At 34.7% G+C, this 16190-nt stretch overlaps 3 protein-coding genes across 8 annotated transcripts; all 3 read right to left on the bottom strand.

Moving 5' to 3' along the window:
- Positions 1 to 129: 129 nt before the first annotated feature.
- On the bottom strand, positions 130 to 2851 carry LOC140813055 (CRIB domain-containing protein RIC10-like). Its single transcript, XM_073171473.1, has 5 exons — positions 2318 to 2851; positions 1744 to 1912; positions 1541 to 1638; positions 1352 to 1436; positions 130 to 605 (listed from the first exon to the last, which is right to left on the bottom strand). Exons 2-5 carry the CDS (start codon positions 1802 to 1804, stop codon positions 406 to 408), a joined length of 444 nt encoding a protein of 147 aa, XP_073027574.1. The 5' UTR covers positions 1805 to 1912; positions 2318 to 2851; the 3' UTR covers positions 130 to 405.
- Positions 2852 to 4357: 1506 nt separating this feature from the next.
- LOC140813054 (probable dolichyl-diphosphooligosaccharide--protein glycosyltransferase subunit 3B) lies at positions 4358 to 7578 on the bottom strand. Of its 5 annotated transcripts, none has more exons than XM_073171471.1 (2): positions 6435 to 7577; positions 4358 to 4579 (listed from the first exon to the last, which is right to left on the bottom strand). In XM_073171471.1, the coding sequence occupies exon 1, from the start codon at positions 7496 to 7498 to the stop codon at positions 6479 to 6481; it is 1020 nt and encodes a 339-aa protein (XP_073027572.1). In that variant the 5' UTR covers positions 7499 to 7577; the 3' UTR covers positions 4358 to 4579; positions 6435 to 6478. The 5 variants fall into 5 exon arrangements, with proteins under 5 accessions (XP_073027572.1, XP_073027573.1, XP_073027571.1 ...); XM_073171472.1 differs by lacking the exon at positions 4358 to 4579 and adding an exon at positions 4690 to 4708 and having other exon boundaries at positions 6435 to 7578; XM_073171470.1 differs by lacking the exon at positions 4358 to 4579 and adding an exon at positions 4743 to 4761.
- A 2140-nt stretch (positions 7579 to 9718) lies between these two features.
- LOC140812615 (chaperone protein dnaJ 50) lies at positions 9719 to 14000 on the bottom strand. Of its 2 annotated transcripts, XM_073170929.1 has the most exons (10): positions 13772 to 14000; positions 13599 to 13661; positions 13434 to 13500; positions 12941 to 13000; positions 12184 to 12234; positions 11968 to 12048; positions 11034 to 11146; positions 10714 to 10831; positions 10414 to 10540; positions 9719 to 10133 (listed from the first exon to the last, which is right to left on the bottom strand). In XM_073170929.1, exons 1-10 carry the CDS (start codon positions 13897 to 13899, stop codon positions 10030 to 10032), a joined length of 912 nt encoding a protein of 303 aa, XP_073027030.1. In that variant the 5' UTR covers positions 13900 to 14000; the 3' UTR covers positions 9719 to 10029. The 2 variants fall into 2 exon arrangements, with proteins under 2 accessions (XP_073027030.1, XP_073027031.1); XM_073170930.1 differs by lacking the exon at positions 10414 to 10540.
- Positions 14001 to 16190: the final 2190 nt, after the last annotated feature.

The raw sequence follows: 16190 nt of genomic DNA on the forward strand, positions 1-16190 counted from the left end.
TAGTGCCCATGAAAAGTTCAAAGATCGCATAATTCTCTATTATGTTTCGGTTGCTTGCGTTTTCATAGAATCTTAAATTCAAAGAACTTGATTTTTGAGGACGAGGAATCAAAAGTAAAAGAACATAAATAAAAGGGCAAAACAAACAATTACTTCTAGTATTCCTCGCATCGTTCAAATACAGTAACTCACACCAGCTACCTTCAAATCTTTACACCGAAAGAAAAGAAAACGAAAGGAAGAAAGAAATATTCAGCATCTCAAATCACTCACATATGAATATTAGATACAACAGATTTGCATTTTGTCTCCACACCCTCTGATCCCTTGCAGCAGCTGCATAGGATGTTCCAAGCATAAAAATATTTTCGAGAACTTTAAGGATCATTTGAATTCATACTTCTACTACGCCACTTCAATGTTAACCTGTTGTGAGCCTTCGACAAATTTGGATTTCGATTTTGCTACTCGGGAAGACCTTGATGACAAAGAAGAATTAGACTTAGGGGAGGAAGTTGACTTAGATTTCTTCCTTTTCTGCTTTTTCTTTACACTAGAAACATTCATGTCGGATCCTGATTGTTGCTGCATTGATTCTCCATAATCTATTCATGAAAAGGAGACATTATGAATAAGAAGCTACTAAGATCCTTCATCACCTAAAAACATCTATTAAAGCAACAAGATGAGAACATGATCATAAGATAAAAATATGCCGGTGCACAGTTTTATTCATTCATAAAGTAGCAATATATTTCGATCCAATGACTATCTATCCATTGTAAAGTTGCCAAATAATTCTTGAGACGATAAGGAAAGTTAAATACATAGTTGGGTTATAGCCGACGGTTGCCAAAGTAACAATGCATTGATTCGATAATATGTTTAAATCGACATGAACTTTGGTGTTCATTACAGATTCCCAGTGTTCTAGGAAACCAGTTCACGGTGCGGCTGCAAATCTACAAGTACACATCAACCAAATTTATTGAAGTTCCTTTCGTTAGATGCATGCAATCCATTAACTCAAATGTTGAGACATATGAGCCAAAATTTTCCCTGACACGTGTCCAGGAATCTAATTGACATAAGCTCTCTTGCAAATCATTAGAAAAATACAACACACATTATATTTTCTGAACGATACATGGCATATGATATTACAATCATTAGACGAACCATCATTTCTTGAATTCCTTTATCAGCCACTGTCTATCGGTCGTTCTAAACATTCAGTTGGAGGTACTATAGGCTTATGCATTTATGATCAGCTATGGTGCCCACAAGAAAATAAGAACCGAAACTAAAATTCGGAGGAAAAAATAAAATTGGATTGAGATGCAGAACCAACCATGGGACGACCAAGGAGAAAGCACGGAACCAGAATTACCAACAGACGTTGCTGTGAAATCAGCTGTTGTTTTAAATTCATTCATCTACATTAACACAAAACAAGAACGAATTCAGTATGATGGTTAAAGAGTATTGAAGGGAAATTAGTTTACCAAAATAAATTAAAACTTGTACAAAATAAACATACCCAACTGGGGGCACTTCCGGAAGGGCCATCCCAACCAATGTGTGCCACATGCTTAACATCCGTTGGATTCCCAATCTCTATTTCACGCTCCTTTACAACTACAAGAATCGAGATTTTTGAATTTAACCCCAAAAATCAACACAAAACATGTAGGAAATCGTACATACGGAAAATCTGCAGAAATATTAGAAAAGGGCAATTACCAAAGATTTGAGACAGTGTATATTTGAATCCTTTATAGATCCCTTTCATTTTCGTTCCCATTGCGGAAAGTGTACGGGTCTAATCCAACTCCAGCTACCCTTTTCTAGGATATATGAAGTACAATGTGGAAGAAAGCACCAGCAAATCGTAAAAAAGGTGTCGCTTTGCCTATCACAAGAGCAAAGGCATTATCATAGGATTAATATCACTCATTTAACAAATCTTTCATAAATTCTAAATCTAAAATGGCAAAAAGAAAAGAATTTCGGCATCAAAGAAGGTGCATGTGTGACATAACTTTCTAAAATTGGAAGTCCATCGCACAAGAAAAGTATCTGAACAACCATTTGCCATGTAATTATACAATAAACAAAGTAAAGATAACAAATGCGCATGAAACTGAACAAATTATAAACTTCTTGGCATCCGTATTAGCAAAAAGCGAGAAAAGTGCATGAAATTATACAAATTTATATCCTTTTGACATCTGCATTTGCAGTAGAAGCAGCAATACCATTTCTAAGCGTACAAAGCGAGGAAACAAGAAAAGGAAAAATAAAAGTATATACGTACCTTTTCAGTGAAGAACCTATATTACACAGAGAGAATGGAGATTCACAAGAGAAGCTTCATCTCCAGTCCCCCCGCCTCAAACCCCCACATATCTTCAAACGCCGTTGGCTTCCACGTGTTACAATAAGCAAAAATGCAGACCAAATCGGATCAAGGGTTCGTTCTTCAGTAAAGCGATGAAGAATAAAGAACCCAACCATGAACATCAAAAAGAAAACGTGGGCACGAAATTGAAAAAAAAAAAACAAGAAGAAGCTTCGGATTGTTGAAGATTTGGTAATTAAAGTGGTATGACCATTTTCAATTCAACGGCGCGGGGTGGCTTCGGGAATGTGTTTAGGAGGAGGGAGAAGAAACGGAAGAAGATGGAATAATTGGGTGCGAGGAAAAAAAAGATGGACATCCAAGAAAATCTCCAAGACGAAGGTGCAGCAGATTTGGAGGACATGAGTAGATTAAAATATATTCACAAAAATTGAGTAACTCTGAAAATATATATGCGCCTATAAAATTCTCCACAGGATAAGACAAATAATTTGTGAAGATAATGCTAAACAATTGAGGCCCTTCTCTGCTCGTGCTCTCATTAGAAATAATCAGTTATTTTCTTACTACATATATATATATATACACACAGACACGCAGAAGATTAGATATATGTTTTACATAAGATTAGTATATATATATATATACATATATATTTGTTCATCTAATGATATATATCATTGTAAAATGTATGCTGCATTGAGATTTTTTCTCTGTGCCAGAATCTTTGTGCATGAGTTGTATCGATGCAAAAGTTGGCGATTTTGTTTAGGACAATGCAAGTGGAGGCAGCACCAATCTTAATTTTATATTATTTAGAATGGATGCGATTTCTTTCCATTATTCCAAATTTGTTGTAAGTTGCAATCACGTTTTGGTGAGTGATATTTTGTGAGCTTCTTCTCACTCGTGCAAATGATTTTTTTTTATTTTTTATTTTTGGTTTTTTCTTAGGACACTCTAATTACTTGTAGTATGTAGATGGGTCTGTTGTACGGCCATATTGAGAGGAGGTAACTGTTGATAAATAATGTAATATATATATTCTTTTAAAAAAGAATTATAGTTTTAACAAAAACTTATACTTTGTAATTTATGAGTACATTGTGGAACGGGTGCTATTTTTTTCACACTTATGTTCTGTGTAATACTTATTTAATATATCTGTCTTGAATATTTTATTCTGTGATAATAGTATGCAAGTGCTGATTAAATTTGAAAACAGGAATATACAAAAGCTAGGCCAGCAAATAATTTTGTCGAGGACGTGGACTGGACACAATCAAATTTTATTTATTTATGGAGACAACACATCATATGAAACCAAAACGTTTTTTGGCTAACATCTGCGAATCCATGGATTGCCATACTTTTTGGAAAATATGAAAAGTTGAATTTATGATAGTAAAATAAAAAATATAGACATATTTGGTTACCGACTCATACTAGCAGAGTTACTTGGCTAATTTCATCTTCAAGTCATTTGCTCTGCCAGAGAATATTTCCAATTTTTTTTATTTCAATATTAATATTTATATTTCTTAATAATTATTTATAGTTTGTTGATACGATTATAATTAAATCAAATAATTAATATATTAAAATTTAAATTAATTATTTTTATTTCATAAATAAAAACATAAATCATTGTCAGGAAAAAAACACAAACATTTATACTAAAAGAATAATATAACACACACAAAATTAAATATTTGAATTACTAATTGTTCCCATAAATGCACAACTAAAACATTAGAAATTTAATTTAGTTGTTAATTAATTTCAACTCAAAGTATTAAAATTTTTATAATTAATATTTTAAGTTTTTGAAGTAAATTAATTTAATATTTATTTAAATTACAAAAAATAAAGAAAATTATAAAATTTATTATTTAATTAATCTATAAAATAATAAAATTAAATCAAACCATTTAAAAAATTAAAGAAAAATATATATATATATGACGCAGATACGGTGATTGCACCACATGTTGAGCAACTCTTGGAGAGGGTCTAAACCTTAAAGAATGCTCCTGTCCAAGCAGTTGGAGGCTGCCGCTAACAAAAACTAAAATGCCGCCACAAAATGCAGATGGCTGTGAATCAACGGTGCTAATCACGTGCCGACATTGACCAAACGGCAGCTTATCAAGCTTAAGCAGATATATCATAAACCCCTCGTATCTTCTCCCCCTCAAAAGCGAGCATGGAAGTTGACTGATACAGTGAAACAAGCTCACTTTGGTTAAGATAGAACAGGTAGTGATCAGCAAACGCTCTTCCCACCATCTCAACCTCTTCTTCCATATCTCCAATAGTATTATCAGAACGTAATTGATCGGTGATCTTGCTTTCAGAAATAATATCAGTAAGCTAATGGGACATGGTATGTTACACTGCTGCATGGTTTTGCAAACTAGTGAAAAGTGGATGGGAAATCTCAGCGACGCCATGTATGCCTTGGTGATGGACGTAAGGCACGCTTTATAGATTTTCACTTTGTTATTTTAAAAAATCATCTATTCATACCAGTCCATGCCAACTAATACATCCATTTCGTTGAAAGCCTAGAAAAGGAATAGGAAGGGAAGCAGAAAACAGCCCCTCGAGGCAAGTTATGTAATTCAAGTAGACTACTCAAGGTATGAGGCAATATTGACAGTGAAACCAAAGAAAGCTAATTGAAAGACAAATCAATCACTACTATTGCAAACAAAAGATGTACCGACAGGCTACACCTCAATGTAGCACACCTGCCGCACAAATAGACTATAAAAAAATTGGCATAAAAGGTTGCCATAGATAACAATTACAAATAGGCAATACATAGAGAACAGATAATTTACCACAACCTGAATGACATAAGGGCCTTATAGAAACTACATAACCAATCATGAACAAAACTTTGAGATGTGTCTTATAAGCCACAAGGACTCCGAAGTCAGAACAATGTAGAATTAGTCATACAAATTAGTATGGCTAACAATACTGATAGAACTAAAAATACTGCCTTAAGCTGTGTAAACATGACTGAACCTAAGCAAAAACGGCAGAAAATTACTTTTCATGTTACTTGGGAAGATCGTGATTTGAAACATTTGAAAACTTACATTCGTTAAGTCAGAAATTGGTCAGAACATTCTTTGAGGACCTACGGTATCGAGGTGAACAATATTTTACAGAATCCAGGTCTTTGTATAAAAAATAGTCAATCATTGATTTCATGATATTCTATTGAATTGAACTAAGAAGTCAATCAAGGAAATGGAAACCAATTACGTATATAGTGTATATGAGTGTGTGTGACTGTGTGAGTGTAGAATCTAAGTGTGGTGGTGTTAGACAACAACAATAGAAGCATAGTCCAGCTAGTATTAGATCCCATGGAAATTCATCTTAAAATAACAATATCCATAAATGAATAAAACCGTATTATTATTAAGAATAGAACATTACATACCACCATTTATATTGTTTCTATTTTCCTTCTGTACCTTTTCCTTTCTCATTTTTTAGCCCAAACAGAATTCAACTTCATTTCACGAAGTTAATAGCAAACATCTCATCATCGTGTCTCTTGCTTTCGAAAATCATAGAAACTTATAATTTCCCATAGAATTCCTAATCCATTGGCCAAATTAATAACAATGTCGTTCACCGATCACCACAGCAGTCCATTTCTTCCTATTTTTGCTTTCTACATTTGACATCATATTACAGCAAGTAAAAACAGATTTCTTACCGAACACAAGTTCAAAGGACATTTCTTACCTGCTGATAAATGAACACATTAACAAACAAAAATAATGGCAGAACCACAGAAACACGAAGGCATTTAGAAATTGCAACTAGAAAATAAAAAAGCATTCGGCATAACTAAATACAAAGTGTGGGACACACACTAAAACACAACACCTCTTTATCAAATATGTTGGAATTTCTGTTAAGCATATCTCAAGAAAAAGAGATATATCAATTGTCTAAATGATGAGAGAATTATCCGCTTAAGTAAAAAGCTCTTTAATGAGCTACATCCTTAAAGTCCCACGAATTCATAATAATGCACTCTTACCTAAAGGCAGAAACACCCAGTATTCCCAGACCTTTTCATTGCACTCACCGCCAGCTAGAAGGCCAATAACCGTGAATACCATACCCCGTCTTCCAATTGTCCAAGAAAACCACCTTCTTCACCGCCCAGAAAGATGTAAACAACACCAAAATCATCAACACTCTCTGCACAGTTCTATTCCTCAGCCTAACCATGGCGTGAGTCACGAAAGCCAGCAAGAGACCCACGATTGTATATAAGAATCCGACAGCAAAGCCCTCGGCCCCTAGCTGCATCCCTGAGCCCTGGTAGAAGAAAGCTAATTTCCCCGGATCCTGCCTGTCCATCATGAACATTGGCATCTTCCTTATTATGTTAAACATCGCTCCTGAAACGCTGAAAAAGTACACAAAAATGGCTCCAGCCATCCATATATTCTTATCATGCAAGAAAGTATTCCCGGCAATCAATTTCTTCAAGAAAAAAGGAATCCAAACCAATACAACAGCGACTGCGAACAAGATTTGTTTTTTGGAAACTACAGGCGGCCGATTAATGGGACCAACTGAGAGCTTAGTCCTGGATTCAATGAACTCAGCCATGGATTCAGCCAATCTGGAAAAATCGGAGGCCTCCATTTGGATCGTATCTGCTTTTAAGTCAGTGGCCGACGGAGGGACTAGACGGATGTGAGGAAGAGAGTTGATCCCAAATAGACCGAAAGAAGCCTGAGATTCCGAGAATTCGATTTCGAAGAAAAAGAGGGATTTCTGGTTAGGGTTATTGGATTGGAAAGTGGAGGAGACAAGGGAGAATTCGTTTTTAAGAGTTGGAAGAGAGAGCTCGGGCTTGGAGTGGAGATGTTTTGCGTCGAAGAAGATGAGAAAGTGGAAGGGGCGAGAGGTGGGTAAGGCGAGGATGCGGCGGAGCAGTGGGTCGGTTAGGTGGATGACGCCGGTTGAGGACTGCGACTGGAGCGAAGACAGATCAGAAATAACGGAGTCTGATGGGGAGAGAGCATGGCATGTGAGAAGGCGGAGGAGGAGGAAGAAGGCGGCAGCGCAAGGGGTTAAAGAAATCGCCATTGGTGGCGAAACTGGTGTACCTTTTTCTCCGATTCACGTAGTTGGAGCAATAAAAACGAAGACTTTTGGGTTAAGGTCAGGTTAGGATCTTGGTTAAATTGGATGCTGACTCGAATTTCTCCACGCCTGTCATGTCCAATCACATCGTGACACTTCATTTTTGTGCAATTACTTTGTGAGTCTCTGCCCTCATGAGGTGATCAAAGGCCCAGATTTACACACACATACACACTATGAAGTGATCAAAAGCCTAAATTTAATCACCATGTAAAATAAATGACTGAGATCCTGTGAGAACACTGTCCCACAGATAACATCGACATTACCAATTTTGAGTCTCTGACCAAGCGAAAACATTTAAAAAAATTATGAGTCAAATTTATAATTTTTGAAGTCCGAAACTAAAATAAATACATTAAAACCAAACAATACGTTTGTTTTCTCTCTCCAAAAAATATTCTACACTCCTCCAAGACACAAGAACACTATTATCTTCTTGCATTCAAACTTACATCTCTTCTAATTCTAAAAAAAATATAATATCACATCCAATCACAGAACCCGACATTCAGTTCTCTCCACTATATTTTCTAAAACGAACCTCCCAAAAAACAGAACCCAACAATCCTAAGAATTGCCTATGAACTATATATGTTCATTGTTCACATACTGCAGACATCAAAAGCTATATTATTATTTTTTTCCAAAAAAAAAAAAGAAGCTACTAGACATTAATGTGCTGATATGTAGACTTAAGCAAAGTGCATAAATGAACATGAATCCTTACCAACATTGACCTAAAACCCGTTTATACTCTAATACTAGCATTTCATCTTGTAATTTAATGGCTTTCCTTGGTTCATTTTCATGACATATACCTCTTATCATAAACGAAAAACTTCCACTACTCAACATTTTACACGTTTTCATGTAACCGAACACCTTGGTTGCTTCTTCAATTATATTCTCTTTCAGTAGCGGTGCAAAAAATATATTGTATGTCGCTATTTCTAACACGCCCTTCAATCATTCCAACTTATTGTGCAACAAAATTGCCGAATCAAGTGTATGTTACAGCAATAGTGTTTCACAAAAGAGCCACAAGTGTTCGAATAAATCAAACACCCTTGATCCAAAATCAAATTCCAGAGCTCCTCTGCCTCCTGTTCAATCTTGTGTTTTGTTTACATTTCGTTTCTCACGCTTTGAATTTTTTTTTAAAAAGAAAAAAGGCATTTCGTGGTTAGCTAGAACAAAGGCATTTGTTTGTTTCATGCGTTGAAATTCTGATAAGGTTCCTTTATGAACTTTACGGTCAGCTTTTTATGTTTCTCTAACACGACACTATTAAATTTTGAAGGCAAGGAAAGACTTAGTATGTTATCAAATCCCTAACGTTCTGGAGCAGATGATTATTATGACATATGAAGAAACGATAGTGGAGAGATCCTCAATCATGGAAAAATAACGACCGTCGATGTAGGTCATGGTCAGAAATTGGAAGGCATGTGCTGTAATAAAACTTCTCTTTTATTATAAAACAGATGATGGAAAATTAACTGCCGTTTGTCATCATGGGATTTGTTGGGTTGGCAGAAAGACACCATATGGACAAACGAAGTGCATATCTGTAAGCAGCAAGTACATCAGGATGGCAAATATTATGACACATGCGCATACAGTAAATGTACTCTTTCTATGTGTACATTTGAAAAAAGCATCGGTATGTTGTGACTATATGGTTTTTTTAATATCCAGGGGTATGTGCAATGTGTTGGAAGCAAGTAATCGATACAAGTGCTACAAGCAAAGCAATGTGTAGTGCATTGAATGAGCAGAATCGATTGTATACACACCCTATGAACTACCTATTTGCATGTACTTTTGACTCGTCTTTTTATTTTTTTATCTAGACACGCAAAAAAAATTTCTTACGTTTTCCACTTGAGCAAACACCAAATTAACTTTTATGAGAAGGTGAAAATACTAGGACGGGGGACGCAATGGACGAGGGAGATGGACAGGTCTGCTATGGCAGGGGAATCTATACTATAGCACACCATATGTGTTTTTGTCCTATTGAATTGAGTGCTACCGTTTTTGCTTGATGTATTTCTAGATCAATACATCAACCAAAATGGTTCAAAAAGAAAACAAACCTAACAAGGAAAAAAAGAGAAAAAATAACAAAAACAAATACCCCAACGGGTCAAAAAGGGGAAAAAATTAAGACCAATTTGTCATCAATATTGTTGTTATATAGTATTGCTGGTAACCATGTCCACAGTAAAACAACTTGTATCGCTCAATTGCAACCCTGAAATTTTTGAGAATTTCCTACTAATGTTCTATAATTATTTGGTGTTCAGTTGACATGCAGACAATGAAAAACTATTAGGGCCTCTCTTTTCTGGTATAGAAGTATGATTTTTCAAAATTTTTATAAAAAATCTCCGCACCAACGAGCGTGAATAATACCATAAAGATGCAAGCAAGCGGCTTTCTGATACTCGATTCTATAGACAATTCTTCTATCTTCTGCGCTTTGATTCTTTTCGCATCTCTGCTAGGTAGCTTTGGAAGTTGGTTTTTTCCCACAGTCGTCTATGAACAAGATTTTCTCTGGTTGATTCATCTGACATGCCCAAAAGCCAGGATCAGATGAAAAGTTCGGTTTGGCATTGAAATGTATGAAAAATTTACTCTAAAACAACTATAAAGTAGCGCACACACAGGACTGTAAGACTCTAACTGCTATTTTTCACCATTCTTTCATTTCAGGAAGATCAGACACCAAAAAATATAAACAATTCCAATTGGAAGTAATATTTTTGTATGATTAGACCAAGAAATGATTCAAAAATTTCAAACCATATCAAGTTTCAAAAGACGGTTGATGAAAAATTATCATATACCCATATATTTCCATGAGTCAAAAGGCACCCTTAGGGACCTTCTCGTTAAGTATGAAGCATCTTCCAAAGAATATGCTGCTCGTTTCACGTTGTACCTCCAGAACCAACTTCCATTCCATAATAGTAACTGTAGGTGAAAGTAACTGGTAGTTATTTGCCATCATATGTTACAAATTCCAATAGCAGCTTCTGTGTAAATTAATATACTGAAGGACAGTTTTTACAGAAATTTAGATCGACTAACTAAGTGATGGCTTTCAGATAGTTTGCCAACTACTCAGAAAATGCACCTATACTGACCTTCCCGAGAGTGTAAGGAAGTAAAATGAAACGAATGCCTAGAAGGCCCCAAACAGTGGGTTTTTCAGCTCCCTTTATCTGCAGTTCTAGTTCTTGGCTAAGCTCTTCTTCCATGTTCCTGCCAAGAAAAATGCAACTCCAATCCATTATTATTTCCAATACTGGCTGCAAAATCAGCTTGGCACCTGTTCAGATCAGCCTCAAAAGACGAGAAATGCATGCATTTTTTTAATCCTATGCAAGAAAAAGTAGTAGGATGGCAATCCGCTAAATGCATGTGAGAATATTAATACTGGACAGCCATTTATGATGAGTCATACTTGTCAATCTTATTGTTATTCTTCTTCTTCTTAGTCACCCCACCCATGCGTTCAAGTTCCAAAGCCTTTAGCTTATTTTTGTAAGCTGGAGTTCTCTTGACCATATCAACAGCCTGAAATGAGAGAATAAGAGACGACTGCCCACTAAGAAAACGAAGAGGAAAGAACCAAGGTTTCATGAATGATTGCTCTTCTTTAAATTTACCAAGACAAAATGACAATATAAAATTATTAAGCACAAGATAAGGGATAGAACAGTAGCCAAATTTCCTGTCTCCCAACTTTCATTTAGAACAAAAAAAATCATAAAAAACTTCTATTTTACACAATAATTATATTGTTGTAGTTCAATTAGTGAAACTTGCAAAACCAATGTCAAAATCATACGTAAATCTGGCTCTGGCCATTAATCAATTCAAAAAATAAGCAATTGCATGAGAGTACCACCTCCACAGTTCCAAAAGAAAAATATCCCATAAAACTGAACTGAAACCGACACTTGAAAACTCATTATCACTAATAACCGAAAATAATTCCATTTTCCACCCAATTCTCGGCGAGTAAATAGATGCTCAGATTTTTTAAGGATATTCAATTAATAAATCCTAACTCAAAATAATAAGAAGCTACATATATAAGTATTTACTTGGATCAACTTTAACTCCATCACTATAAATGATGTGGCCTAAGATTGCCACTCTATTAGTCTCCAACATGCAGCTTGTACAGGGAGAAGAGAGGACAGATTTGAAAAAAAGCTTTGCAACTTGCAGTTGGTGCGTGTAGTTTATATGTTGGATGTGAAAAACAAAAGGATTTTGACAGTCAACGTTGGAAAAAGATGGTCTCAAATAGACAGCAGTCATTCATTCTTTCTAGTAGGATTTTGGTAATTAAATGATGGCCGCGTGATGATGTGTAAATTTCCAGTTACCTGCTTATACCTTGTCCACTGGTTTAGATACTGAAATCCCGAGAGCACCAAAAGAAGGCCCACAAGGACAGCACGTGTATCCTAGCAAACAGAAATTAACACGCTCAACTAGGATGGGATGATGTGTCTTTTATACAACGAAGTGATTTAGCACTTCACAACTAATTGTGTAAATTGCAGTTAGAAAACCGACTATAATATGGAAAAGGAACTTACTGTCTTATGACCATAGTAAGCATGGTAGTATCGAGCTGCATTGTAAAATACCTAATAGATGCGAGAAAGGGCCAGTTCTTGATTAATATCAAAGCAAAGAACTGAAAATAAGATATATAAAACTTTAATAATTCTTTTTGGATGAAAAATGCTGAATGAACATCAAATTATCCTGCAGCCCAATTAGCATTTGCATGAGTAAAAATCATATGGTAATAATATATACGTGGAATGTAAATAATCTCTCTCAAAGTATCTGCCACTAATCAATTGGCCATTTAGAATTATTGGAATTTCAAAAGTTAAAGCAATGGATGGACAACAAAACATGACATGACAATGACAGCACAAATAAACATGGGCAACATATTAGGAAAAGAGAAAGTGGCATAAAACACCAGATTTTCAATGTGGTTAGCTGTTCAATGATCAGAGATATTGAACTTAAAGTGAATTATTCATTTAAATACATGAATTGATAGTGACAGAATGAAACAGGTCAAAACCAATTCAACGATGCCTGAGGATATTTGAAGCTGCAAGGACATGCTTGACTCTCTATACATTTTTGTATTTGGGGGAGGGACAACTACTCAACTTACAAGTTAAAACCAAAGGTAAATCTACGCTAAATCTAATACAGAAGAAATAATACCCATTACTTAATAACAGGGAGTGAGATGTCATTCTAAATCGTTGGATCGGTTATTAGGAATATATACTTTACAATATCAGCACAAACATCTATTAAACCAACCTCTTCTGGATGTGCGATTGCATAATCATACTGCTCCCTGGTGGTTTCATCTTTCAGAATCTAAAAATGGAAGGGGTTAAACATTATAAAACGGAACTGCGACACAACAGGAACCTGTTTTTTGCCAAAAAAAATAATTACCCAACACACAAAAACACTCAATCCAGTGTCTAAAAGGAGACTACATGAGAACTCCAATACTTAAATTGCTCTATTTACTCGAAAATCATTTCGTGAAGTCTGATCACTGTTAGTCACATTTCGCCTAAACAAATTAAATCACCATCAAAAGTTTGAAACTTTACCAATTAACTTAACTGCTCTTTATGATCAATACTTGTACAGAATCTTGAATAACATTTTATTCAAAAATAGACGCTTAACACATAACAGACATCTAGAGCACCTGGAAGAAAGAAATCACACCATATTCTTATAATTTAGAGAAATCGAATCAATTGGAGAACAGAAGGAAAAATGCTGCGAATATTACCTCATAAGCATTAGCAATTTTCACGAACAGCTTCCTCGAATCAGGATCAGAATTTTTATCCGGATGACTGCAGTAATATCACGAAAACAAATAAAATTTCGTAAAAATCAAAGTATAATCTAGCAATAAACTGGGTATCACATAAGAACCAAAAAATTGACTTACTACTTAAGAGACAGCTTGTAGTAAGCTTTCTTGATCTCCGAAGAATTGGCATTTTGAGTGACACTTGAAAATTCAAACAAATATGAAGAAAAAAATAGTGAGTAAGGTTACAAATGGAGTTAAAAAGACAGAAGAGAACCGTCGGGAGGGTCGGCATAGCAAGGTTCACCTACCCTAAGAGATCGTAGCAGTCATCCTCGTCACAGTAGATAGCGGTGGAGGGCTGAATGATAAGGGACGCCGTTATTATCATTATCAGCGCACAGCAGTGGATAGCCGCCGCCGCTGCGGGTGGCGCCATCTGCAGTGCAGTTGACGATTGGTAATTGGGGATCCAGAGAATATTTATTTTTTTCAGCGTGGGAGGTAACTGAAACTACAAGTTTGACCTTCTGGAGTCATTTGGCCGCTATCATTTACTTTTATTATCTTCATCTTAAAAAATTTAAATTATTTGCCAATAAGACAATAATGCTCTGATATAAATTTATATAAAAAATGATTGAAATAAGTGTTTAGAAAATTCCTTCTGTTACAACTGAGGATTTTTATTAATAATATAATTGTATAATAAAAATATGTTGACAGAAAGATCGATATATTAATATTAATAGAAAATTTATCTACATAATCATATATATTTATAATCATATTATAACAATCTTTTTTTAGATGATTATCTATACAACTACTACTCGTTGATTTTATTTGCCAAGATGGTTGTTTGAAAATTTCATGGAGAGTTGGGTGTTGTTTCGTTCAAATTTCGACAATAAAATTGAGAAAAGTTTGAGTGAAAGAAAAAGAGAACAACAATATATATTTCATCTTGTATGTTCTTTTGATTATGGATGTGTATCGTTAAAACTTTATAAAAACTCGGTGAAAGACAAAGAGTATGATATCTTTTACATTGTGCTAACTATAAACTTTATTATGTAAAATCATTCGGGAAAATTTATAAACAACTCAAAAAATGTATAGTGTGCACTATTCTTTCTGTTGCGAGCATCACTCGAAATCTTCAAGTCATTGCCAAATCTTGTGTGCTACTTTCTCAAAATTTAATATCGATAATACTCTTGTGAAAAGATTGATCACATTATCTTCAACTAATGCTTATAAATAAGAGTTGATCTCATGTGAGACCGTCTCACGGATCTTAATATGTGAGACGGATCAACCCTACCCATATTCACAATAAAAAGTAATACTCTTAGCATAAAAAGTAATATTTTTTCATGTATGACCCAAATAAGAGATCCGTCTCACAGATACGACCCGTGAGACCATCTCACACAAGTTTTTGCCTATAAATAATATTTCACGACCAAGTATCTTTTGAGTATTATCAAACAACTATGAATGAATGTAAATAGAAAATCTATCTACATTCACAATCATATTATAACAATTTCCAGTTATTAAGAAACTATTTGGTTTATTTTTTTACCTTCAACTTTCAAGACATATTTTAGGACATGAATCGATAAATTGAGTAAATAAATAATTTAGTTTCCTGATTATTGGTATTCTCATAAAAAAAAATTCATATCATGTAAAACTATATTGAATTGTAAATTGCAAACTTAAAAGCGTATATAAATCGTTTTTATATTGAGATATAATAATCACAATCAATGCAATAATGGTTTGAAATCATAAAACTTAAATTTAAAATATTATATTATGCAGGTGAAATTACTAATAAAATGAAATCTTGTTCGAGAGAGAAGAATTGAAAACACCGAAAAGGTTTCAATATGTCGATCAAAACATTTCTGAAAAGAAGACAACAAATGATATTGTATAGTCTAAATAAGTTCTTAGCAATTGAAAGATAAGGATCCCGGGTCCAGAACTCCAGATTGACTAAATGGGTCGGTATTAACATGTGGAATATTTTGCTTTCTAAGAATATATTTAAAATAAACCAAAGTTTGGGGTAAAAAAAAGTGACATGAAAATTTTGTTTATTGTTGATAATGGATAATGGAATCCATTATCATGACTCTTTGGTTTAAAGTGGGTAAACTCTCGGACCAATGAAGTAGTCTGCAAACTATATTAGTCAAGGAAACCGAATTGGGTGAACAATCTGCAACAAGTTCACATGAAAAAATGTTGGTTAATTGAACTTATGAGTCCTGACCCTTAGGCAAGTGTTCACTTCCTCCATCAATTCGGACACCTTGGAAAACATTCTACATGAATTTTTGTTTGAGTGTGGCGATGGTGAAGTCGATGACGAGAGGGCCAATGGAACATGAAAGCGAGGGATGACAATGGGCCTGAGATGGGGCGGAGACAGGGATGTCTCAATCTTCGTTTTTCCTAATCGGAGATTTTTCATTTAATTCATGCAAGGATTAAGCCCTCACTGAGCCCCCATACCCAACTCTATCTAATTGCCCTGAAAATTCGTTTCTAATAATCTAGAAATGGTAACAAGTTGGGCTAGATTTATCATCATCATGTCCGACTTGATGCGAATTAAATCACAATCTCTATCACCACTTCAAATATCAGTTGAATTAACTAATTTTTTTTTCAAATTGACTTAAAAATATTGATAAAATAATCTATTACATA

The sequence above is a fragment of the Primulina eburnea genome, chromosome 14, assembly GCF_022965805.1.
Source record: "Primulina eburnea isolate SZY01 chromosome 14, ASM2296580v1, whole genome shotgun sequence".
Classification (NCBI taxonomy): domain Eukaryota; kingdom Viridiplantae; phylum Streptophyta; class Magnoliopsida; order Lamiales; family Gesneriaceae; genus Primulina; species Primulina eburnea.

Coding starts and splice junctions, on each gene's coding strand:
- LOC140813055 (XM_073171473.1), bottom strand. CDS start 1,804: ATGGGAACGAAAATGAAAGGGATCTATAAAGGATTCAAATATACACTG. Junction 1,437..1,540: donor CCGGAAGTGCCCCCAGTTGG/GTATGTTTATTT, acceptor GTGTTAATGTAG/ATGAATGAATTTAAAACAAC. Junction 606..1,351: donor TTCTCCTTGGTCGTCCCATG/GTTGGTTCTGCA, acceptor TTTCATGAATAG/ATTATGGAGAATCAATGCAG.
- LOC140813054 (XM_073171471.1), bottom strand. CDS start 7,498: ATGGCGATTTCTTTAACCCCTTGCGCTGCCGCCTTCTTCCTCCTCCTC.
- LOC140812615 (XM_073170929.1), bottom strand. CDS start 13,899: ATGGCGCCACCCGCAGCGGCGGCGGCTATCCACTGCTGTGCGCTGATA. Junction 13,662..13,771: donor GACTGCTACGATCTCTTAGG/GTAGGTGAACCT, acceptor TGAATTTTCAAG/TGTCACTCAAAATGCCAATT. Junction 12,049..12,183: donor CTTACTATGGTCATAAGACA/GTAAGTTCCTTT, acceptor TCTGTTTGCTAG/GATACACGTGCTGTCCTTGT.